General features: G+C 36.2%; 1 protein-coding gene across 1 annotated transcript; it reads left to right on the top strand.

Moving 5' to 3' along the window:
* The first annotated feature begins 12,225 nt into the window (after positions 1-12,225).
* LOC113741056 (uncharacterized) lies at positions 12,226-20,983 on the top strand. The gene is made up of 5 exons (XM_072046657.1): positions 12,226-12,270; positions 12,380-12,491; positions 14,348-14,416; positions 16,076-16,818; positions 17,174-20,983. Exons 1-5 carry the CDS (start codon positions 12,226-12,228, stop codon positions 20,981-20,983), a joined length of 4,779 nt encoding a protein of 1,592 aa, XP_071902758.1.
* The last annotated feature ends 5,153 nt before the right edge of the window (positions 20,984-26,136 follow it).

Here is a 26,136-nt window from a genome sequence, read left to right as displayed (position 1 = left end):
TTTGAAGTAACTCAAGTATTTCCTTATGGAGCAGTGGAAATAAAAGGAGAAAATGGTTCTCCATTTAAAGTAAATGGGCAAAGATTGAAGCCCTATTTGGCCGGAGAAAAGGTTCCTAAAGGAGTAAATTACTCCTTAGGAAATGCAATGGAGAATTAAAGAAGTTATAGGAAAGTCGAGCCAACGACTATAAACAAAAGCGCTTGTTGGGAGGCAACCTAATAATAATAATTAATATTAGGATAACTTGGGAGTCATGTGTAGTTAACTTGAGTGTTAACAAATGTTATGAATTGGATTGATGATATTCTCAAGTGTTTGAATGTTTATTTTTGCAAATAGATATAATTTAAAATTGTTTGCACTTAATATGCATGAAATAATTTCTTTACTGCTAATATCCTTTCTAAGTGTAGGAATTGGATTTGAGAAGTGTTAGGAAGCTTATTTGTTTAAATTTGGGGACATTTTGGCAGGGAGTTTAGCCCTTTTTCAAAGGGAAACTCTGCCGAAATTTTCTTAAATTCCTATTTTAATATGAATGAGCGAGTTTCTATCTTTTCTAATACATACTCATCTTGTTTATAGGTGCTATGGCTCGTACAAGGAGGGCTCGTATTCGTACTCCTACACCATCGTCAAGTGAAGAACATACACCTTCTGTGCATGAGGAGTCGCCTGAGGAAGAATCTCCTTCGCCTGAGTCACCACCTCGATCTCGCCGGAAGACTGCATCCACTAGCCGTGATGAGCCACCGCCAGATTACGATACCACACGATTCACATCGCTCGAAAACCAAGAGTGGTATGAAGCCGGCCTAGCCAAGGAGATCATCATTGAGAAACACTTGGCTCCAGAGGTGGATGCGCACTACCATATTTCGACAGCATTCAAGCGACTTGGATGGGAGAACATCCTTCAATTGCCCAAGTACTACTACCCCAACTTGGTCCGGGAGTTCTACGCCAATGTGGAGAACAAGCAGAGCCACAGTGGCAACCTCATCGTCTCGTGGGTTCGAGGCAGGAAAGTGGTTCTCAATCGAGAGGCACTGCGACGTTTCGTTCAACTCATAGACGAAGGCGAAAATGTCAAACTGACTAAGGAATTCAAGGCTCGAGACCCTTGGCAAGTGGGAGAAGCCGTGGAGCGTCTAAAGGGTCAGTACCGTGAGCGAGGAACTTCGAAAAAACTCACGGTATATGCCGACTCCTTTGAGCATCGATACCACCTGATCTTCTATCTTTTTGCATTTAATGTGGTGCCGAAAAAGAGTGGTAAACGGGAGATCCGAAATAGCGATCTCTATTTTCTGGATAAGATGATACATGGATTGGGTAGGCAGTTGACTGGCATTCCTCTACCCAGCATTATCATCAGCTATATGCGGACCACAGCTCGCATGAGGGCCGGCGAGACTTGCTTCGGATTCCCTCGACTGCTATCCCTCGTGTTTGAGAAGCTCAAGGTTCCTCGTGGAACCGAGAGAGCGGTGGTAACTAGGTCTGTCGAGGAGGTAAATGCTTCTATACTCAACGCTTTGGGTATTTCTACTGATTTTGGAGCTGCTTTGGTCCGGGACACAGGAGAAGCATCGACTTCCACTCAGCCTCCGCCTCACACTGAACCACAAGCGGCAACCCAAGAGACGGAGGCACAGCAGACTCTTCCTCCTCCGATTCCGCGACCACCTCCTCAACCGCGCTCCAAGTGGCAAGAGCTTCTCAATGCTATTTGTTGTATGGAGACGCGAGTCGTCGAGCGCATTGACCAGACGGAGCGGATGATGACTGAGCGCCTCGACCGACATGATCGCCGCCTTCGTGCGATCGAGGATCATTTTCATATCCGACGGTCTCCTACTCCGACACCTCATCAGGAGGAGGGCCATATTGGTACTTCACAGGGTTATCATGGAGCCGAGGAGGCAGTAGACCCTCGTTCCGAGCAACCATGATACTTTTTAGCGGATTAGATCTTTTATTTCTTTATTTTTCTTTTCTTTTGTTAAAACAAACTTTGTGATTTCAGTTTTCTTTTATTTGAATCATCTTGTGCTACTTATGGTGTTTGGTACCCTTGTTGTCTCAATTTGGGCAGAATTTGGATGATCGTGATGATTAAGGGTTTCAAATTGCATCACCACCTATTTGAGGGAAGTTTCAGTTCTTTTACCTTCCTCTACAATGAGGACATTGTAGATTTTAAGTGTGGGGGAGGGATCACTTTATCGTATGGGTGATTGTGTCTTGAAATGCAACTTTATCGTATGGGTGATTGTGTCTTGAAATGCATGACTTTAGTTGTTTAGAGCTTAAAAATGTTGGAATTATATTTGGAGATATTGTCATGAGGATAATTTTTTGTGAAAATGAGGTTGTTGGCAGGGAGTTTCATCCATTTTTATGGGGAAATTCTGTCAAAATTTTTCTAAAATATCTTCCATTTGGATAACAAGCTATGTGTATTTTGGAAAAGTTTAATTCTTATTTGGCTTGAAATGAATTATTATGCAAGTAATATTTTTACATTTTAGAAAGTATATATTTGCTTAAATAAGAAAGGTTATGCTTAGAGTTTTGCAAGATTAATGATATTTATCATTTTTACTTAATTTTATAAGTAAGTGATTGATATAGTAAAAGAAAGGCCAAATTCTTCCTTTAATTATACTTAGAGAAAAAAAGAAATTGAATTTGATTGTTAAAAAAAAAAAAAAAAAAAAAAAAAAAGAGAAAAATATTATTAGTAATTTTCTACTCCAATGATTCACATACTGAGTAACCGGGGGTTGGCATTTACAAATGTCGACATTCGCGTAAAAAAGTATTGGAATTAAGAGTATGATTGGCAATTTAAATGAGTGAAATGTTGAGTAACCGGGAATTTTCACCTAAAAGTGTTGATTTTCGCGTAAAAAGACGTTTTCACTATTTAAATAAAATGAATTGTGAATAAATCCCTCTAAATTGTTAAGTTTTGGGATGAGGAAGGCCATAAAATTGACTATGTGATTTACTTATTTGTGGAATTAGGATAGAATGAGAGAATTGATTTGAATTTGTCAAAATTTAGGCATAATTATTTTTATTTAATTGAATATTATGAGTATTTAGTGTAATCTGAGAAATGGCATAATAATTGGTTTCTAGGTTTTTGAGGAATTAAATTTGACAAGAGTACGCATACTGTTTTCTCTATTGAATATTTGAAGTAAGTTTTGTGTAAAATTGCTTGAGGACAAGCAATGATTCAAGTATGGGGGAATTTGATAAGTGAATATTTAACGTACATTTTGTATGAATTTGGCATGAATTTTTGGTATGTTTTGAGAAGATTAAAGCCATATTTAAACTCTTTTGGTGATAATTGCTTAAATATTGTTTAAGAGTTAAGAAATTGATAAATGAGTGATTAATGCGTAATTTTGTGAAATTGTGAAGGTAATTGATGTATGAAATTCATGCACAAGTTGAAAGAAATGTCAGGGTCATCCAGAGGACAAAGTACACAAGAAAGTGGGAGCAAAAATGTAGAAAAAGGGAAGAAGTGAAAAACTGGAAAAATGTTCAACACGGATCCGAGCTCGGATCCGTGTGTACAAGAGGGATCCGACCCCTCGTCTGTACTTCTGGCGGAGTATATCCGAGGTCAGGACGATCCGACCTCGGATCCATCATGGGAAGGCCTCGGATCCTATAATCCGAGCTCGGATCCATTATCACTCCTCGGATCCGAGGCTCGGATCTGTCTCTCTCCTCAGCAAGTGGCACAGCCGTTTTTCTTTACCTTTCTCACAACTTTTACAGCTATTTTGAGGGACAGAAATCGGTGGCACATGCTTCTGCAATAAAAGAGAAGACCAAATGAGTGTGGACAAAAGGAACATCATATCTTTGACTTCTTTTTACAAAATCTAAGTGGAGGAAATTATGAAGTGAGAGGAATGGAATTTCTACCACCTTTTATGCAGAAACACAAGGGAGAAGCAAGGATAACCATACGTAGCTAGTTTTCCTTCTTGCAACAAGTTTTCTCTCTAGTTAGGAGTACTTGGAGAAGCATTTTTTGGAGAGTTTTCACTTGTAATCATATTGTGCAAGAACATAGCAGGAATTGGAGAGCTTCACCTTCAATTGGCTAAGCTTTCTTTTATCTTTCTTATACTTGTACTTTATGATGTTTTGTATTAATAAACTTGTGAATTTGATTGTTAAATCATTCATGAGTAGCTAAACTCCTTCATCTAGGGAGTAGATGAAACTTATGGCTAAATAATACTAATTGAATGTGATTTACACTTGTTATATCTTGAGTTAACTTGTCTACTTGTGTAGCTGTGATTTCTTGTTATTGTTTGATCACCAATAACTTGTTTACAGTTGTTATTGTTCAATGAGAATTGGTAATAACAATGGAAACACATGAGTAGAGCTTGAGTTGTATGTTCATGAAAATAGAAATACACTTAAGTGGATTACTTAGTATTTCATGAACTAAAACAGAGTTGTAGTAGTATTTCACCATGGAAATAGGGAAATCTATATTGCTCTAAGCCATTTCATCATGGAAATGAGACTTGGTAATCTTGGAAATAAATCTCTGGTTAAGCAAGAATAATAGCAATAAGTAAATCCATTTATTTGTGTAGTTTATGCCATAAGTGGAATCTACATCCCTAGAATCTTCATTAAGTGAAATTTCTCTATTTGCATTCAGCATTTGTTAAACTAGATTTGTACATCAGATTTGTAGATTACAGCATTAGATTTTCTCTGCTCAAAATTAATGGTAAGTCTAAATAATAGAGAGAACAGGGGCTTAGTAATTGTTTAAATTGCTCCTCGTGGGATCGACCCGATACACATCTTGTACTAAAATTTCGACCTGTATACTTGCAGTCCAACGGGTGTAAAATCGGAATTAAACTTGCATTGATACAATAAGAACCCGTCAAGCATAAAACTTACATTTAACATTACAAATTAGTTGTCCACTTGTACTATCATTTCCATCTGCGAAACGAAATTACCAACATGTGGCCGTATGGTTAAAAGACACCATAATTCAATTGTACTAAACTTGTAATACCTATTGAAGTGCCTCTATTTGCCAATTGTAATACCTATCGTTAATACAATTGTAACCCACTTGTCTAAATTTGAACAGAGTGAAACATCGAAGGTACCTGTACAAGCACATGAATAAGTTGTAACAGCTTATTAATATTTTTGTAACGTACATATACGGCATTCCCAAGCAAGACGACATGGAAGTCCAATAACAAATGTTCATCCAAAAACACCTCAAATCTCGTTCAAGACAACTAATACGACATAATTGACCCAACTTTTAGAGTTACAGTCAACAAGCACTAATATATTTGAAGATTGTAGATTAAAACAATCTGACAATACGAAACCGATTGAAACTGAGTAATATCTTCAACAGAGAAGTACTAACATCACTAAATGAGATTAACTGAATTGTTTACGGATAATCGGTATTCAATTGTTTGGTCAACCACTTATTGTGTCGTTAAAATATTATAAGTACACATCATTCATCAACCTGCATTTGAGAGGATGCGACGTCAACAGTTAGTTGCAATCCATGGGTGTTATTTCTTTCTTGAAATGCGTAACAATGGCAAATCAGCTAATACAGTTAATGAAACATATGGTTAATGATATATGATGTCCAAGTATCCAATTCAAAAATAACACATAAATATGTGATGTAGTGATAAAAGTTTGTCACCTGGGGTAATGTTGAAAATACATGATATGCATCAATATCATAGTGTGTTAAAATTTCGCACGCTCATTATATAATATAACTATTTAACTGTCAACAAATCATTAGCAGTGCTTATATTGCTCAATTACAAAACTAAATTGGACTAGACACTATAAAAGAACGATATATCAGACAATTAAGATATCTCTAAAGGAGTTATGTTTGAAAAAAATAGAAAAATTGGGGTGCATCCATTCTTTAGGGACAATTCCAGGAGGCCCTTCATTAGTCAAACGGTGGACCTTCGGATAATACAAAACAATATGTTATTAAAGCGATCATACATTAACTACATAATATGCATGCTTTAAGAGCGTTCAAGTGCCCACCATTACAATTAAAGAAAAGTAGTTGTACGATACGAATAACAAAGTCTTTATTTTTTCTACTAAATGTAAGCATACCATTTCACTTTTCTCGATTTCGAGAGCAACAGCGTTTGGAGGGCCGTTAACTGATTGGCTCATTGAATGAGTTTACGAGATTTGAAGGGCCAAATAATTTGTATAAGATAGACAAAATAAATATATCAGGAAGGATGATACCCGTAACAAAAATATCACACAATGTAACATCAATGTAACTAATTATGCTGTTAGAAACATCTAAATAAAAGCTAAAATCATGCCCATTTTATACTAATCGAAACTGAGTCAGTTGATGAACGGCATCCAATAAACATGTGTTCATCAAATGAAACCGATGTCGGCTCCGATTCTGAGACCTGTATTATTGACACGACAATAATGTTATTTCATAGTGAATGGTACCTAAACTTTAGTTAGCATGACAACGATAACATTGTTTTAGCATAAATGTTTACCATCATAAAAATTTGATCCTTACCGTAATATGTGTAGTTCTTGACAATCTAGATTTTCTTTTTACTCTGTCAAATTTATCGACCCAACTTCGCATCACTCTACTTCTCTTCTCACCGGCTCGTTTTTTAATGTCTTTTGTGACTACTGCCTCTCCCATTTCATTTACAATTTCAATTTTATCATGTTCCTCCACATTCAGATTTTTATGATTTTTCAAAGGTTACTCTTCGTTTTCTGAGAGGAGAAGCTCAACTTTCTTTGCCAAATCGGATATGACGGTAATTACTACTTTGCTGGTGTCCTCCGACATTGCTGATCAAGTTGCGACCTTAATCATGATTGGAGCGAGTTCCCGATAACGAGTTGAAATGATTACTTTTGGATCAGCCACAATTTCCCGTCCTCGCCGATCAAAATAGTCTCCAATCCGAACTCTTTTTGTCCATCTCCTCTTAACGTGTTTAGGAGGAATTGTCTTTATGCCCACGGTATCAAACACCTTCAACGCGTGCCCACACAAAATTACTTCATTCTTGTATTTTTTTGCAACTACAGCATACACTTAGATCATTCCAATTGAATACCACTATTCTTTCAGGTCCTCCATCATACCTCATTACTACAAACTCCACAAACATCCTTGCATCTTGCTGTCTCAATATAACCATAGCTGTTTATTCGCCATATTCATTTTGGAATGCAACAAATATAGTTGGTGAAAACGTCTCTGCTACATGCACAAGCATAGGTGTTTGCCTTAACCCTACCATGGGGAGCTTTTGCCTCATTTCATATTCTGCGATGAGTTCATTATATCTCTTTTCATCAATCACCCGATTGAAATGTCTAAAGAACTGCACAAGATCGTGATCTAGTTTCAAATGATTTTTAATTGCTGCATTTAGCTTTTCGCTAAATTGGGTGTTTCGCATTCCCGCGGTCCATCTTTCTTTCATCATGTACCTTACTTATTTATCACGAATTCGATACAGTCCGGAAAGCCATTCATTATTTTCAAGATTGTATTTCTTCACCATCGCCTCCCATACCCTATTGAATTGTTTCACTTCTTCAATCTCATACATGCAGGCACCAAACATGTATAGAAGGTCACTATTTTCCTTGTAGTGATTGCCAAGATGTTTCATAAAATTACACCTTATGTGAAACATACATAAATCGTGAAACGTTTGGGGCATGGCAAGTAAAAGAGCGGCTACCATGGCGTGATCTTGGTCGGTTAGTATGGTACTTGGACGCTTTCCACACATTGCTTCTAGAAATGTACCAAACACCCATTTGAAAGAATCTATCGTCTCATCATACATAAGAGCAGCACCGAATATCAAAATTTACCTATGTTGGTAAAAACCCACAAATACTTTAAGTGGCCGGTATTCTTTATTTGTTTTGTAGTTTGTGTCGAATGTGACTACGTCTCTAAAAAAGTTGTAGTCAATTAACATTCCTGCATTAGCCCAAAAGATATTCGTTATGTGTTCTTTACAGTCCAACTGTATGTTACATACTTTTCCATATTTTAAACTCCTTTCTCGTCTCATTCGAAGATATCGTTTAAGATCATTCCGAGTATATCCCACATTACCCACTCCATCTGCCTCCTTTCCCATCAGCTCATGACTCTGTTTCAATGAAAGCACAGCATCCTCGCTTATTTCAGTTTGGAATTCTTGAGTCTCACTCACTTTTCTTTATGATGGCATCATGTGCGAACATTGAGCAATGTGCAACTCATGGTTTTACTGTGAGACAAGGTCATGGATATGGTGCTTCATTGTCCCTCTAAGCAACACGATAACCATTTTAGCTCCATGATAACCTTGTTTTCGTCGGCACTTGTGTCCTCTTTGGCATCACATCACCTTCGTACTTGTGCTTCACACCTTTCTTGCAGCAATTATATCTCCCAGACGTGGTCACGCCATTTTTGTCTTTATTTAGATAGTTTTTATATACACTAAAACCCATTTCAAAGGCATATTTATTGTAAAACTTGTATACATCCTTTTCATTGTTGAACTCCATTCCTAACTCAGGGGTTCCATCTTCTGCCAATTTGTTGCAATTCATTACTTCTGCTCCTACCAATTATGCATTAAATACCCTAATTTGTAACATTTCATGAATAGTATGTACATAAACGACAGCATAAATGTATATTACCATTCACAATATGTTATGAATCACACATTACTCGTATACAAAATCTTATTGTTGCGCTTATCAATATGATTAATGATTCACATCACTTTACTTTTACTCTAAGACAACGGCATTATCTATGTACAAATACAACTCCATGTACACTAAGTTATATGGATTGTAATGTGTTGATCACACGATGTAAGTCTGTTTTAACTGTATGTACATCCACTCTGGTGATTATATTTACGTTCTAGGTTCCTTAGCTCACTGGACCTTATGTCATTCGTTAATGACAACCGCCTAAGCCAACTCCGCATTTTCTACTATTTCTACATTTTGAGGGCCAAACAAACATTTTCTACTCATTGTAATATATTTCTTATATCATGTAATTTATTTATAACACCAAGTACACCCATTTATTATTCACATCTATTTGCCTCTTTTCCTCTGCTTCACCTCATTCAACTTTACACCTCCATTTTATACACACTGCATGGTCAGGAAAGGGGCAAACTAAGATTGCGTGATGAGCATGGACCAACTACTAGATGCACAATGATTCATACCAATTGTAATGTGGTGGCTATAACCTGTAACTTATAGACAACAGGATTTACATTCATTCACTTGTTAAATGTGACTTTGTTTCTCTCATCTTTCTCTAATTTCGCTCGACGCTTTACTTCAATACATACCCCTAGGTCTTCGGATAACTACTATCCTATTATAGTCCATCATTAAAAAGCTGAATGCTCAACACACACACATACGGTACAACTTCACTATTCTTCACAACCAATATTATGTTTTTAGTGACTCTAATTTCATCATTCATTTAACCGATGTGCATTGGGTGACAAATGATTGGTCACCGTTGCTGATATGGTTCAATCACGTTACCTTGGTCTGCTAATACGCTTTATGTTTCACCGAACTCGGAGAGCGCAGTTGCTTCTGCTATTAAGTTGCACGACTGAACCAAGTTCATCAGATTCCTCTGTTTGCTTCTACCTTGCCACCTGCCTTGCACACATTCAAAATGGATACAACACTCTCATACCCAGTTTCAAAATGTATACAACACTCTCACTGCACTATTTGCTTCTTTTTTTGGAACGCCATCTTTTTTTACCTCTACTTAAGGCTTCCTGATGTGGGTCATTTCTCGCCTCACGTTTGTGCTTGTGAGGAGACCGTTCAGGAGCGCGGTCTGATGACCGCTCCTGCCCCTAATCCCAATAAGACCGCTCCTGCCCCTAATCCCAATAAGTACAGGCTATCTTTGTAAGTTCAGATCCATCTGAGTAATAGCTGCAACAAATCTGTTTGGATCCTTCAATTTTTCAAAAATTAGTTTTTCAAATATTATAAAATTTTTTTAAAAATACTCTCAAAGATACTCTAAAAAGTAGGATAAATTTTTTTAGTGTTTAAAAACTAATCCTAAAATATATTTTAAAAACTCTACTACTCTTAAATAGTCCAAAATATTTTCTAAAAATATTCCAAAATATATTTTAAAAACTTTGTTACAATAAAAATTTTCAAAAACACTCCAAAAAATAACTAATTCAAATGGTAAATAAAAGTTGTACTCACTTACCAAAAGATATTGTATCTCAAGCTTTTCCAAGGGTTTTGGCATTAGATCTTAAAAGTTTAAGCAAATGGAATAGGCATCCGCCATCGGTGCCTATAGAATTACATCAGTAATATTTCAATTCTGATCATAGAAAATAATAGATTGCTTGCAAATGCATCTAAAGATCAGAAATAAAAAATTTAGAGGTAGTCACATAACAGATCAAGATATTACAAATGGATGTAACTAAATTGGAAGCAAGTATAAGAAGATCAAAGACAATTCAACATGAGTTAAGAAAATATTAGAGCTAGGAATACACATGATAAGGAAAAGATATTTTTCTAAAATTCTCAAGCTAAAATGTTGACATAAATGGTCAGAAGCATTCATGGAAAGGCAAGAGAGGAGGTGAAGTATAATATGATAAGAGAGAAGAGCGTACCCACTTATTGCACGACATAAATAACAAAATCCATTCGTCAACATTGTTCAGGATTCCTCGTAGCAGAGGGAAAGGTAGACAACAAAAAGTAAGGGGTGGTGGGTTAGAGCATTAGCAAGTAAACTTCAAAACAAAGACCAGTAGTCAGAACAGACAAGTTAGAACGTTAGCAATCAGAACAGCAGCAACAAATAAAAGGCCAATAAAAGTATAATTGTCCATTATGCATACAGATCATTGTCTCTATCAATAAGGATACACTTATTCTCTTGCAATCACGTACAGATACAACTATACAAATTAAACAAAAAGAACAATCAAGGTATGACTATTAGCTATAACAAAGCTTTTTTCCTAAAACTTTTTCAGCCATTTAACATGTTCATGACTACTGGTCTCCCATGCATTCCTCTTTATAATAATTCGACTCCAATTCAGTAAACCTAAGCCTTTCCTTTTCTTCTTCCTGCTCGTATCTTGAACAAGAGTAGTTCACCAAAGCAGTGACAAATGCAGACAACCGAATCACATATTCCAAATCAAATAATCGGCACTTATATTTTTACTGCTTTATACGAAATTCATCTTGGAATAACAAACTTATTACCGTTGTATCAAGAATAAATTCCAAAGCGATTGGAAGTTTGTTCAAAATTAATTTGAGTAAGCCCTTCCCAACCTCAGTGCCACTACCAACCACAATGTTACCGCCAACCTCACTACCAACACGTTTAGTGTTACCGCCAACCTTGCCACCAACAAGCTTAGTGTTACCGCCAACCATTACCCACATCCCTAAAACTTTTTGTCCCAGCCTTTACAAAACAAACAAAACTAATTAATTTGAATTTAATAAATTTTCTACACTACAATAATCTTAGATACCAACCAAAAGAACATTGAGTCCAAGCAGGATAACTAGCACCCCACCATTGAATGAGTGAAAGCCTTATCCTTAAGTTTAGAATGTCTGATCTTTGCTAAGATATAATCATGTTCAAGCTTCTTCCACTTCAAATCTCTTCTCATCCCCTTGTTGCCCACAATGCCCAGAGCTATACAGTCAAAAACGAAAACAAAAACGAAATTAAGCTATTGATTTCCAAAATAGGTAGTGCACAAAATATTACAAAAAAGTTAAATTTTAACTAACTAACCACAAATTGGTTCTAAAGTGGAACACATGCCAATAGTTGATTGACAAGAAGACCTCAGAAATCCTACAAACAAAATATCAACAACAAAAGCCAAATAAAATTTGATTGCAAAGCATTTGGCTCTCAATATAGTAGAGCACAAAAAAAAACCGACCAAGATTGATACCAGAGTCCATCCTCTTGGGGAAGAGGTGATTAGATGAAAGACCCTTGCATATGGACCCCCAGAAAATGAAGGCGATTGTAGAATGGACGGCACCGACATCGCCCACGGAACTACGGTCGTTTCTTGGGTTAGTTAATTATTATCGACGGTTCATTGCGGGACATTTGGCCATCGCTGCTTTGTTAACCGACTTGCTCTGCAAGGGCAAGACGTGAACGTGGACGATAGATTGTCAGGCAGTGTTTGAGGCACTAAAGGATGCGGTGACGAAAGAGCCGGGCTTGCCACTGGACGATTTTGCTAAGCCATTTGAGGTGTACGTCAATGCATCCGACATAGTTGTTGGAGGTGTTTTAATGCAAGACGACCATCCGATTGCTTTGGCCAATATGGCCATTGTACAAATTACATTTTGATCAATAAAAGATGAGTGTTTGCTAAAAAAAAACAATTCTTTCTTTCACATTAATTTTTTCTCCATTTGGTTGCAATGGGATTGTTTGAAATTTTTCTCCAATTGGCTATAATAGAGTTGTTTCTTCTCTATGACTTCATTTCCTCTTGATCTTTTTGTTCAATTTGTGATTTAAGAAGAGAGTAATGGTGGCTAAAATTTTCTTAGTTTGTTTAAAGAAAAGGAGAAAGTGAATTAAAATATGATCTTATATTTTTTTCTTACTAATGAGCATGTTCTGGTCAAGTGATGATGTTCCATTCAAATTGCTTGATAACCCATCATTGTCCTCAATTAGTCAAATTTATGAAAATATGAGGATGAAACGTGTTTGCATTAAACTCTAGGGACAAAATTGTTCGAAATTATAAAATTAAGAGGATGAAATGTGTTTTGACTAAAATTTTAGGGACAAAATTGTCCCACATACTAAACAATGGGGATGAAAAGTGTATTTTTCCCTTTTCAAAAATTTGGTGGAGTCAAAGAATGGAGGCTTGAGAGGAAACTAAGGGGAGGAAAGAATATGAGACTAGGGCTTATATATCTATATATATATATATATATATATATATATTAGTATCTTTTCAGCAAGGGAAGATAGCAGAGTGGGATTTGAACTTAGAACTGTTGATTCTTGGAGCTCAATTTTAATCACTAGATCAAGGCATTCTTGGCAAGAATAGCGCTAATATCTTTCGGAAAGAAATTTAAGTAATTTGCTTCTAACAGGCTTGTTATATTTACTGAGAGAATAAACCTAAGTGCAATAAAAAAATTAGTATTTTTTTCCTTATATCTTGCTTTATAACCCTTGAACTTCATTATCAAATAGCAAGTTACAGGTGATATTCATTGGGTCAAGAGCATCCCCTCCAGTAAAAGCTTCCACAACCGGTTGATCAAAATGAGGATCCCAAATTGCATGAGCAATAGATCTTACATGTAAAGGAACTTGTACCCATGGCTCAAGATTTCTTTATCAAGTTACATGAAATAAATTTTCTGAAGTCCATAGAAAAATTATTGCTAATTGACCAAAGTGAGAAGCAAAAATATTCTAATAAAAACATTCTTCAGTAATCATGATGACTCTCGAAGTCATATGCGGTAGCAATACCAAACCAAATAAGACAAGTAGTGGGGTCCTGAGCTAAGCTTTGGCTAAAGTTTGGAAATCTTAATGCCATAATGCCTTCCAAATCCCCCTAGCCATTATCCTACTAAAATAATTCTTGCTAAGAAGACTGCCCATTTTGTGGCAATTCCAACCTGAAGATAATGGGTTACTCCTATAGCACATCCTTGTACAATGCTCAAGGCTCTCAGCTGAGATTTGGAGTTCATTTATCAACAGATTTTTTCTTCCATTTGAACTCGTTTCAATAATTTTTTTTAGATGCTTTAATAGGTGCAATTGCTATAGCTCATCAATAATCAATAATAAAAAATTCAAGTATGAAATATTTGTTAAATGTGATTCAATCAAATCGATTGCATTGTTGTTTAGATTGAAATTATAATTTTAAAATTACATTCACTAGATAGAGTTAAAAAGAATGCATTGGCTTGAATGTGAAGACCTCTTCTTCAATATCTTGCACCAAATCTCCCTTTTTTGAACAATTTTAAACTCCATAATAGATTTTGAATTTTCTACCCATTATTATTGTTGTAGAACTTCTTGCGTACAATCAGAATTGCAGACATCCTTTAACACCATTCTTTTTTGTGTCCCCTCTTCTTGCAGTCTTCAAGGAGGCTAATGCAAGTCCTGCACACCATAACGCTCACCATGTAGCAGTTAGATGGTTTACTTGTAAGGAATCATAGAGACATGCATAGTGGAAATTTTAAAAATTTTGATTCCTTTAATGGATTGACCATTGATTAAATTCATCTGACAGAGAATTGTTTAAGAAGATTGACACAACCCATGAAGATCTTCTTGAAATCGGCGGAGACCTGACACAAATGGTAAAATGGTCCACATAGCCGCACAAGTATCCAATCTCTAAGGTGATCCACACGAACCTTATTAACTAGAACCTCCACGGTCAAATTAGTTTAAACTAGATTAGTGCTACCTATTGCCAAGACATGCCCCACACTTTGGTTGAAAAAATTCCTAATTTTCACCATGAAAAACTTGCTCGAATAAGAGAAATAAGAGATGTGATTTTTTCCTTATTTTCTTGGATGAATTTTGGGTTTTTTTCTCTCATGATTTTTCCCAAAAATCTCACAAGACAATTTGTATGTCGATTAGTCTTGCTAGCAAAAGTTTAGTGAGTATAGACAAATACGTTTTCCATATTCTTATGATTCAGAAACTAGTTTTCGATAAGATTCAACTTCTTTATTCTAATACAAGACTTGTATTTGGAAGACTTAAACTTATTTGACTATTAAGTCTCTCAAATTTAAATTGCCTCACAAACTAAACTATAAGTTATAAAACTTATCTTTCAAATCCACACTTAAAATTTCATTTAATCCAACAAAAGAAGTTTTTAATTGTGTGACCTATTAGATTCTCATATACGTTTGCAATAAGTATGAGCTATAATTCTTAATAAATAAGAATTAGATACATTAAAACTCCTTTTAATTTATCATTGGTTCCTCTAATCAATCAACTCATACTTATAGATCAAGATTCACATCTAACAATGCATCATGACCACTCAAATAATGAAAAAAGTCAAGTGGATGACTGCACCTTTCAATGAATGTTTACCACACTTATTTCACATTAATCTTGGAATAAGTTATGTCTATTCCATTATGTAAATAATGTTCATTTCTTGTACCAAAATATAACTCCAATGAAGACGTACTTAGAAACACTTTCTAAGAATCTTCCACTTAGTGCTAAGAATTACGAGTTATACTTCTACAAGTGGTCAGACATGAGATAACTTCTCTTTCATACGAGGTGGTAAATCCTTATAGGTTAGTCACTACTTTTCGATACTTCAAGTATATACCCATTTGTTAATGATTTGAGCATTCTTTGTTACGAGAGCAATCATATAACAAACAAAGTATAGCCGTCTGTACTCAAGATACTATGATAACCTTAAATCTAAGGATCATTTACACAAATGTCTCTTAGAGATTAATCCTTTGGCAATTAAAGAAATAACTCTATGCGAATCAATCTAGTGAACTTGATCATTCTATGAAGTACTCATATGCTTAGTTTAGGTGTCTCACGTACTATAATAGATGAGGTCTACTGATTTTCATATAGAAGGGGCATAGTATATGCTAGTGTAACTATATTAACAATGCCCTTTTTTGTTAATATTTTGACTAGAGATACTTAAGAATAAACCTTATCTACAATCGAATGAATCTCACCATCATAACTCTTATGATTTCATCGATTATATTTACTCTAAGGGATTTATTATACTTATATAAATACATGCAGTCAATATGATAAAGATGTCATTTATTATAACATAAATAGTTCAAGTTTATATTAAAGCCCGAGTTGCGAGGAGCATCTGGTCACATTGTTTCCGCCAAGGTCACGATGTGGAGACTTGTCATGTTTTAAAGCCCGAGTTGCGAGGAGCATCTGGTCACCATACCAAGACTACTGGAACAACACAACTACGGTTGGCAGAGACGTCGAATACAGACATGCCTGATGGCCCTTTGGAGGGTAATGGAGAAAGGCCATCGGTATTGATACAAGATGCGGCAGTAATTGATGGGGCAAAGGGAGAAGTTAATGAGACTGTGACTGGCAAAGCGCTAGTTGCTCACGATCAGTTAATAGGTGGTACGCCTCACGAAGCTGAGCAAGGTGACCAGGTGCAGCAGTCCTGTGCTACTATACCAGCGCAGCAGGAGAGGAAAATGGAGGAGGATTATGGGACGGTGGCGGTAGAAGGTATCGAGGTGGTGCTGCCACATGACAAAGGAGAGGAACGTTCTGAAGATGTGGGGAGTGGGTTGCCCGCGAGGGTGGTCGTACGTTCTGCTGAGGGGCAAGTTGAAGACATACAAGATACTCAACGAAGGGTCGGTACCCTCTCCCCTAGGGGCAAGGATCTTATCCGACAAGAAGAGTCATCACTAGAGACCGGGCATATAGACACGGGGGGTACCCTGGAACTAGAAGAAGTTGTTCGTAAGGAGCGAATGGATGCAAGGTCGCGTGGTCTCCGGGTTGGTCTCCCGTCAGATAGAACACTACGCTCCATGGTTAGTTCTTCAACAAATTCTTTTTCTGTCCTTTCTGATGATTAAGTTACTTTTTTGGAATATAAGAGGGGTAGCTCGTGCTCCTAATTTAAGGCGGTTAAGGAAACTTATTAAATTGTATGATCTTCAATTGGTGGTTGTTGTTGAACCTAAGTTGAGGGTGGAGTCAATTACTGATATTAGAATTAAATTGGGGATGGATTGTTGCATGTTCAATCATTGGGGTTCTGTTTGGATTTTCTACCGGTCATTGTTTACGTGTCAGATTACAGGGGAGTCTCCCCAACATATAACTATTAGAGTACAATCTCATCTTTTCCAAGACTCCATTATTTTGTCTTGTATACACGCGAAGTGTACGCAGCAGGACAGAGAGGATTTGTGGAATGCACTTTTGCAGGATAAACCCGCCTTCAATCCTTGGTTTTTGGTGGGGGATTTCAATGTGGTCACAAATACAGAGGAGAAGAGGGGTGGATTGCCATTTAGACCGTCGGAGGGATCAGACTTTCTGAATTTTATGGCGCTAGCTGGTGTCAGTGATGCGGGATTCTCTGGGTCAAGGTTTACATGGTGTAATAATCGTTCGGGAACGGCGCGGATCTGGAAGCGTCTGGATCGCTTACTTCTGTGTGGGAGTGCAATGGAGCTACCGTACCAATTCATGGTGCAACATTTAGGCCGTGACCCGTCGGATCATGCTCCCTTGTTGCTATCGGTGGATACGAGGCTAGACAATAAACCCAAGCCGTTTCGTTTCTTAAACATCTGGACCACTCATCCTGATTTTCTGGGGGTTATCAAGGACTGTTGGGTTCATCCAGTCAATGGCTCTCCTTTGCAAGTATTGGCATCGAAGTTGAGGAATGTTAAAAATGCCCTCAAGCAGTGGTCTAGGACGACATTCGGGGATATTTTTGAAGGGGTACGTAGTGCAGAGCGTGTGGTAACCGAGTCTGAGACAGCATACGACCTCGATCCTACTGAGCAGCGACGGAGCGAGTTACATCATGCTCGGGCTCGATTGCGCCGAGCGCTTGTAGTTGAGGAGGGTTTTTGGAGACAAAAGGCGCGGGTTAAGTGGCTTTCGGACGGAGATAGGAACACCAAATATTTCCACTCCTTGGTTACGGAAAGGAGACGTAGGGCAGTAATTCATCGAGTCAGGGGTACTGCTGGAGAGTGGATCGAGGGGGAATGCCAAATTGGGGAGGCAGCGGTGGGTTTCTTTAAGGATCTTTTCACGGCAGAGGGGGATCTTCCCTCCCTTACCGGTCTGGAGATCATACCTAAACTGATAACAGACCAGGAAAACTCACGGTTAACGGACATTCCATCTCTTACAGAAGTTAAAGACATAGTCTTTGCTATGGATGGAGAGAGCGCAGCCGGCCCGGACGGGTTTACAGGGAAATTCTTTACCTTTGCTTGGGAGGTAGTGGCATCGGATTTATACCGGGCGGTTGTCAGCTTTTTCTGCGGTGCTGAACTACCTAGGAGTATCACGGCTACCTCAATTGTGTTGCTGCCAAAAGTGGAGAACCCCCAAGATTTTAAGCATTTTCGTCCAATCAGTCTGTGCAACTTTACTAACAAAATCATCTCCAAGCTGTTATCGGCAAGGTTGGCGATGATATTAACCCGGATTATATCTCCACAGCAAAGCGGGTTTGTCCAAGGGAGGCAGATTACAGATAATTTCTTGTTAGCTCAGGAGTTAGTAGCCGATATCGGGAAATCAAATCGGGGTGGCAATGTGGTCATCAAGTTAGACATGATGAAGGCTTATGATAAAGTCTCATGGCCCTTTCTCCTACAGGTGCTACGATATTTCGGATTCAGTGAGACCTGGATAGACATGATTTGGCGCTTAATATCGAATGTGTGGTTCTCGGTACTTGTTAATGGTGGTTCAAACGGCTTTTTCAGATCTTCACGGGGTTTACGGCAAGGGGATCCAATTTCACCAGCCTTATTCGTTATCGGAGCTGAGGTGCTGTCTAGAACCCTCAACACGCTACCCACACAAAGAGGATTTACTCCATTCAAAGTTCCTCCTCATTGTTCTATAATTACGCATTTGGCATTCGCCGATGACGTGATTATCTTTTCCAGTGGGGCCAAGTCATCCCTACGTCTGATTAAACGGGTTTTGGATGATTATAATGAGGCATCAGGTCAGCGAATCAACCCTCAGAAGAGTTGTTTCCTTACTCATCCACGGGCACCATCTCAGAGGGCAGCGGTTGTTAACCAGATACTAGGGTATAATAAACGCGACTTTCCAATACGGTACCTTGGTTGTCCCTTGTATACCGGAAGGAGCAAGAAGGTTTACTATACGGATATATACAATGCGGTGGCGAATCGGATTTTGAGTTGGAAAAACCAGATATTATCGCTAGGAGGCAGGGTGGTGTTGATTCAGAGCGTGTTATCCTCTATGCCAATTCACTTGCTGGCAGCCGCGTCCCCTCCAAAAGGGATGTTGATGGTCATAGAGAAATTGTTCGCCAAGTTCTTGTGGGGATCTTCGAATTTCGGGGATAAATTCCATTGGATACGTTGGGCAGATTTGTGTCGGCCGAAGGATGAAGGGGGTGTAGGCCTGCGGGGTTTGAAACAGGTCTACGACTCATTTTCCATTAAACTCTGGTGGAAATTTCGACAACAACAATCATTATGGGCAAAGTTTATGTCCCAGAAGTATTGTGCAGGTCATCACCCTTGTCTTGCTGATATTGGGCATCCGGGATCCCAAGTTTGGCAGAGGATGGTTACAATGCAGCGTTTTGGGGAGGATAATATTAGCTGGGTAGTTCGGGAGGGGGCTTTGGACTTTTGGCATGATAATTGGATGGGGTCAGGTGCGCTTTGTGACAAGGTTGAGGTCTTCCATGATCATTCGGTGGTTGATTTTGTAGATCGGCGGGCTTGGAATGTGGACATGCTCCATCAATTCTTGGATGGAGAATTGGTTACGCAGGTTTTGGAGATTGACCCTCCTACCGATAGGGGAAATGATACAATGGTATGGGCATTGACGAACTCGGGTGTTTTTTCCACTGCATCGGCTTACTCATTGATCCGTCAATCCAATGACAATTCTTGGCTTTTTGGTCGTATATGGCAGCAGGGTCTTCCAGTCAAGGTTTCTTTCTTTATGCTGCGACTACTACAGGGGAGGCTCCCTCTTATGGATCGCCTAAAGAGGTTTGGGGTTTGTGGCCCATCTAGATGCTTGTGTTGTCAGAATCCCCAGGAGGAGGATTTGAATCATGTGTTTTGCTCAGGAGAAGGGGCACGATTGGTCTGGCGACACTTCGAGAGTACTGCTGGTGAGTTTAGTGGGGTGCATACGGTGCGTCATATGGTGTGGTCTTGTTGGTTAAGGAGGGGGACTAATGATCGTGTAAAGTTTTTGCATAATATACTTCCTTCGGTGGTATGCTGGGTTTTATGGAAGGCTAGGAATGAAGGGGTGTTTGAAGGTCGGAAGATGAGGATCAGGCCTACGGTGAATCGGATTGTTCAGTTTCTGCATGATTTCCTTCAGTCACGGTTCCCGGGGGTGCAGCCTTCTGCCCCTACATGGGAAGGGTTGCTTCTCGAATTAGGTAGTCATCAAAGGCGGATGGTTATTAGGCCAGTTTACTGGGTAACTCCACGTAGAGGCTATAAGTTGAATTCAGATGGATGTTCTCGGGGGAACCCAGGAAGGAGTGGGGGGGGTGGGCTTGTGCGGGATAGTCGAGGAAATTTTGTATTCGGCTACGCGGAGCCCTTCGGGGTGATAACCAGCATGCAGGCGGAACTTCGAGCGTTGCTATGGGGCGTTAGACATTGTGTGATTCGAGGGTGCTTGGAGTTACACTTAGAGGCGGATTCTCTCACCCTGGTTCACATTGTTCAAGGGACTAGTGCTTGTCCTTGGCGTTTACAGAGAGATCTGGATGAGTTGATGATGTTCAAGCAATATTTCACATCGATCACACACTGCTACAGGGAAGCAAACGCACCTGCAGATCATTTGGCAAATTTTGGTGCTGATTCTAGTGCAGGTCATGTGTTTAATACATTCTCAGAATTGCCGCAATTGGTTAGGGGGGCTATTAGATTAGATCGATTAGGATTTCCTACGTTTCGTACACGGTGTCTGGCATGAATTGGAATAAGAAGCAGAAAAGGCCAATGAAGGTGAAAATGGCGGTTAGAAGGACATCAAGGGAGGAAGATTGACTGCTAAAATCTTCAAAGATCATCCTTCAGATTCACTGGAAGACATCCTGATATGGAAAAATGAAGATTTAATCTTAATTTCAGTTTTTAAATGCTTAAACTTTCACTAGCTTGTAAATTTATTGTCAAATTGTGGTTTGATGGCAGGGAGTTTCGTCCTTTTTTAAGGGGAAACTCTGCCGAAATTTTTATAAAATAATAAAATAAAAAAAAAAAAAAATTGTAGAAACTTTAGTTGTATTTTGCTTAAAACCCTTTCAACACATAACGTCAATATTATAAGTAAATGCGTAATTTCTTGCAAATAATCTTTGTAAAATTGTTCACAAGTACATTCTCGAATTTAATTGTAAGATTTAATTGTAGAAACTTTAGTTGTTCACAAATAAGTAAGATTTAATTGTAGAAACTTTAGTTGTATTTTGCTTAAAACCCTTTCAACACATAACGTCAATATTATAAGTAAATGTGTAATTTCTTGCAAATAATCTTTGTAAAATTGTTCACAAGTACATTCTCGAATTTTCAACCTTAACTCTTTATGGACCAAAGGAGACAATTACCCTAGTACATTGAAAGGATTATTCTATAATCTATACAATATAGATAAAACCCCTTGTTAGATCATTTCATGCTAAATGTTTTTAGCATCTTATCTATGTACTTTGAAAGGTTTAGCAATCATAATCTATCACCATAGATCTTTATTCCAAAAGAGAAGATTGCTTTAACATGGAGAAAATCTTGGATAGCTATGCCTATAATTTTGAAGCATGTGTATACATTTTCCATATATCATATGTCAACTACAAATATAACTAGAAAAATATAATAGCTCTCACTAAATCACACACTAATACAAGGACCATCCATATTTTTCATAAAATCAAAGTCTTTGATTATCTCATAAAAAACGATTAAACTTTTAGAAACTTGCTTTATTGGCATATAAGATGTAGAAACCTTTAAACTATGTCACATACACAACCATTTATTGTCTCCATTTAAGGAAAGTAGTTTTTGCATCTATTCACCATGCTAAAACTCACAGTTAAAGCAAATAAGTAAATTTAAATGAATTTAAACTTATTAACTAAAGAGAAGGTTTCTTTAAAGATATTTACTTATCTTTAATGGTAACCTTTCTACCAATCAAGCTATAGAGTTAACATTTTACCTTCCATATTGTTCTTTACTTTAAAGACTCTCTTGCACCTAATTGGTCTTCTATACCCTTAGATGGATTAACTAAGGTCAGTATCTTTTATCAAATATAGAATCCATTTTAGATAAGTTTTATCCATGCATTTGTTCAACTTACTTTGGTAGTACTTAAAACTCTTTCAAATTTTAAGTTCTATCTTACTCCCACTACTTTATCTTGAATGAACCATTTATCTAAAAAATAATAGTTTTAGACAAAAAAACTTTTACTCTTGGAGAAGATAATAGTATTCTTGGAGAAAATAAGGAAACTCCAACTGATAAGTTAGAAGAAATCAAACTAATGAAACAATGAGAGCCATTTTTCTCTTCTTCTTTGTGGTCGATTCTTCTTTTGCTTTATTTCTCAAGAACACTCTACAAAAGATTTTGATCGGATCTCAACTCCAACTTGTCTGGTTATAGATGCCCACTCCATAAGTAGGGTCGCCCAATTTTTAACAAAATTTTAAATTTTTAACACTCCACATCTCATATGGTATACATTAAACAAATATATACATGGACCAAGATTCAGTGTATAGGAGGCAATTATCTAGGATAAACCCCAAGACTATTTTGATAAATTTGCATGGTGCATCTTATCTCATAAGATATAATTTGTTATCTAAATTATTCAATAATAATCAAGATATATTGGAGAAATCATTTTACTTCAGAATCTGATTCTCTTTTAGATAGCTTTGAAACCTTTGGACCAAGTATACTCCACCTTGATCAAATCAGGTGTTCTAATATTTCCACCAATTTATTTTTCTACTTTGTACTTAAACTTTCTAACTTCTCAAAATTTTGGATTTGTACTTCAAAAAAAATATATATATATATATATCCATTTTGAGTAGTTATTAGTAAAAGTAGCAAAGTATAAGAAATCATCATCTCTAACATGAATTGTTAATATCTTACATACATCATAATGTATGAATTTTAATAATTCTTTAAACCTTTTTCATATAAATGCCCGATTTAGTCTTATACCAATGAATAAGATTCACATGTCTCAAATGATTCATAATCAATTGACTCAACTTATCATATAATTTGAAAGTGTATTTCTTATTCATAAAACTAAATTCATAAATACCAAAGATAAGATGGTTTTAAGTCATCTAACATTATACTGAGAAATGGACCTTTTGGAAATTAATAACACTTATTAAGTTCTAAAATAAGTCCACTAGATTAAGAAAGATAATTTATTACTATACTTTAATGAAGTAACTTTTACTCATAAAAGTAGATACTTATTATCCTTCTTTTCAATTTACTTCTTTTAAGACATAATACATCGAATATGCGGTATCTCATATCAAAGAACTTAACTTAGAAGTAAATATACTTGTTAATCTCAATTATAAACTTTAACTTAAAATGAAACTTTCAAAAAGTTACATTTTATTTAAGTTAAGACCATGCAATGAAAGTTTACACCATAAGGCTTATTCTTTAAAATCTTTTAACTTATCAACTCTTTATAATTGATTCACCTTATCAACTCTTGATAAGTGATATCCTTTTAGTCAACACTTGACTTATAATCCATAATAAAACTTGACTGAGCTAATTTTTTAATATAGTGAATCACTCTCTAATAAATCAATATTTATTTATAGCAAATTTATCATCTAGTAATGGAATTATTTTTCAAAGATTGCATATATTTTAAATCTTGATTATCCATCATTCAACTCTTGAAATGTCTAATTATGTTGAAAGAAAATGAAACCTTTATAATACAGGAGATTTAGGAAGCATTTATGATACACTATCATCATCCCTTTTATGCTTACTATAAGCATTTACTATTAATTGCATTCCATTTTTCATAGTTGAAAATATTAAGGTTTTAAAAGATATAGTTAAATTTACTTGAGAATTTTTCTCAATTTTCTTGCCAATTCAAGAAATTGGAAATATTAAATATATTGAGAATAATATGCAATTACTCATAATTTCTACAATAGGTAGTAAAGATAAAAAAGAATTTCTCTTTATTTAAAAACAAAACCATGTCAAAATGACATAAAATAAGTTTGGTTTTGCTCTCACTATATTATTCAAATCTATAACCCTCTAGTATAGATTCAGGAATTTCAAAAATTCCTAATAGGTTAGAATCCCATTTCGTTATTTTGATGTTGAGTGTGCTCAATAAACCAAAATAATTTCAACAGATAGGTACTTATTACCAATTACAACTCTTGTAACTTCTAAATATTTGAGTTATCAACTCTTGATAAATCATATCATCTATGTTACCCAACCTTTGCCTCTAAAACTTTATGACTTTGAGTGTACTCAACAAGTCACAAGTTTTAGTTAAGTCATACCTATTATTCTGAAATATCATCTCATAGTTAAAACTCCTCGTGGTAGAGCAATCTTGAGTGTACTCAACAAGTTAACTCGAACATGATTTCATTTTAACTATAATAATGGAAAGCAACTTAAGTCTTGACTTAATATTTAAGTTGAGGGATTTTAGACATAATATATCTAACGATTTATCTACATAAATAAATAAACCTATAATTAAACATGGATGATTATGGACTTTATTCCTAGACTAGTTTTCTTGAGGCAAAAAGAAATTAGATGGTCAAACTAAGGGGCACATGACATTTCCATGTCCTGTACGCCTTTTGTATGTCCGCCATAGTGGAATTGGTGCCATCTCCATCTCCTTTGTACAGTATAAATGTAAATCTAATCTAAAACATTTTAGATCCTCACCTTCTCCCTATCCCTAATATAGTACATTACATGATGTTGAGAGAAATCTTGAGCTACATTCAAGGGTAATGAGATGAGAAGAGCATTTACATTGAGAGTAGTTAGAGAAGGTAGGACACGCAAGCCTAGGCCTATTTCAAAAATACCAATATCAAACCATACATATATTCAACCATTCACAATTATATTGGTCTAAATCCATAACCATTCATCATGCATTCACATAATAAAATATTAAATGAAAGCACAATAAAGTATTTATTTAATTCTAATTATGAATCATTACATGCTCAAACTTTAAACCATTTAAAGTTTCAATTCTTGAAGTTTATTTTATTTTATTTTAAAATTATGGAAAACACTTTCAAATCTCATTAGAACAATTTCCAATGTTTTAAAATCATGAACGCAAGTTCCATAATTCGATTACAAGCTCAAGGCAAAATTAGGATTTTCTAGTCCAACTAGAATTTCTTAGTTCACTTAGATTTGTAAATTTTCCTTTAAACCATTTTAGAATTTCAAATGCTAACTTTAGGGAACTTTTCTAATTTAATCTCATTAAATTAGAAAGTTTCTAAAAGTATTTGAATACTTACCAAATTTAATCTTATAAAATTTGGAAGTTTTTAAAATTGGTTAACTTTCTCAATTTTAGCCTCACTAAGATTTAGTAAGTTTTCAAAACTTAATTCAACAACTTCTTGTTCAATTTGAATTTCTAAAATTTTCAGAAAAGTACAATATTTCTAATCATATTAGAAATATAGGAACTTTCCATGTTATTTTAGAAACCTATACAAAAAAGAAAATCAATGACTTAACTTGAAGTTAGATTATAAACATTGAAAAAATTTCAAGAATGATTTTAGGAAAAGTTTTCAATCGACTTTGTTCATATTAAAAAACTTATTCCAACTTCAAGAATAGCATATAATTGTGATCTCATCAACTATCCATGACAATTAAATAAATTAGTCACATGGGTTAGTCAAAGTTGGCTTTGATACCACCGTAAGGAATCATAGGGACATGCACAGTGAAAATTTTTTTATTTCTTTGATAGGTCAACTTTTGATTCAATCAATGTAACATAGAGTCGTTCAAGAAGATTATCTC

This window comes from Coffea arabica, chromosome 4e (genome assembly GCF_036785885.1).
Source record: "Coffea arabica cultivar ET-39 chromosome 4e, Coffea Arabica ET-39 HiFi, whole genome shotgun sequence".
NCBI lineage: Eukaryota > Viridiplantae > Streptophyta > Magnoliopsida > Gentianales > Rubiaceae > Coffea > Coffea arabica.
This window is presented reverse-complemented; position numbering and strand designations above follow the sequence as displayed.

What these genes read in the sequence shown, in the direction of transcription:
- LOC113741056 (XM_072046657.1), top strand. Translation starts at nt 12,226, where the DNA reads ATGGACGGCACCGACATCGCCCACGGAACTACGGTCGTTTCTTGG. An exon ending in GAACTACGGTCGTTTCTTGG is followed by an intron (nt 12,271 to 12,379) that starts GTTAGTTAATTA and finishes ATAGATTGTCAG; the next exon opens with GCAGTGTTTGAGGCACTAAA. An exon ending in AGCAGTTAGATGGTTTACTT is followed by an intron (nt 14,417 to 16,075) that starts GTAAGGAATCAT and finishes TAACATAAATAG; the next exon opens with TTCAAGTTTATATTAAAGCC.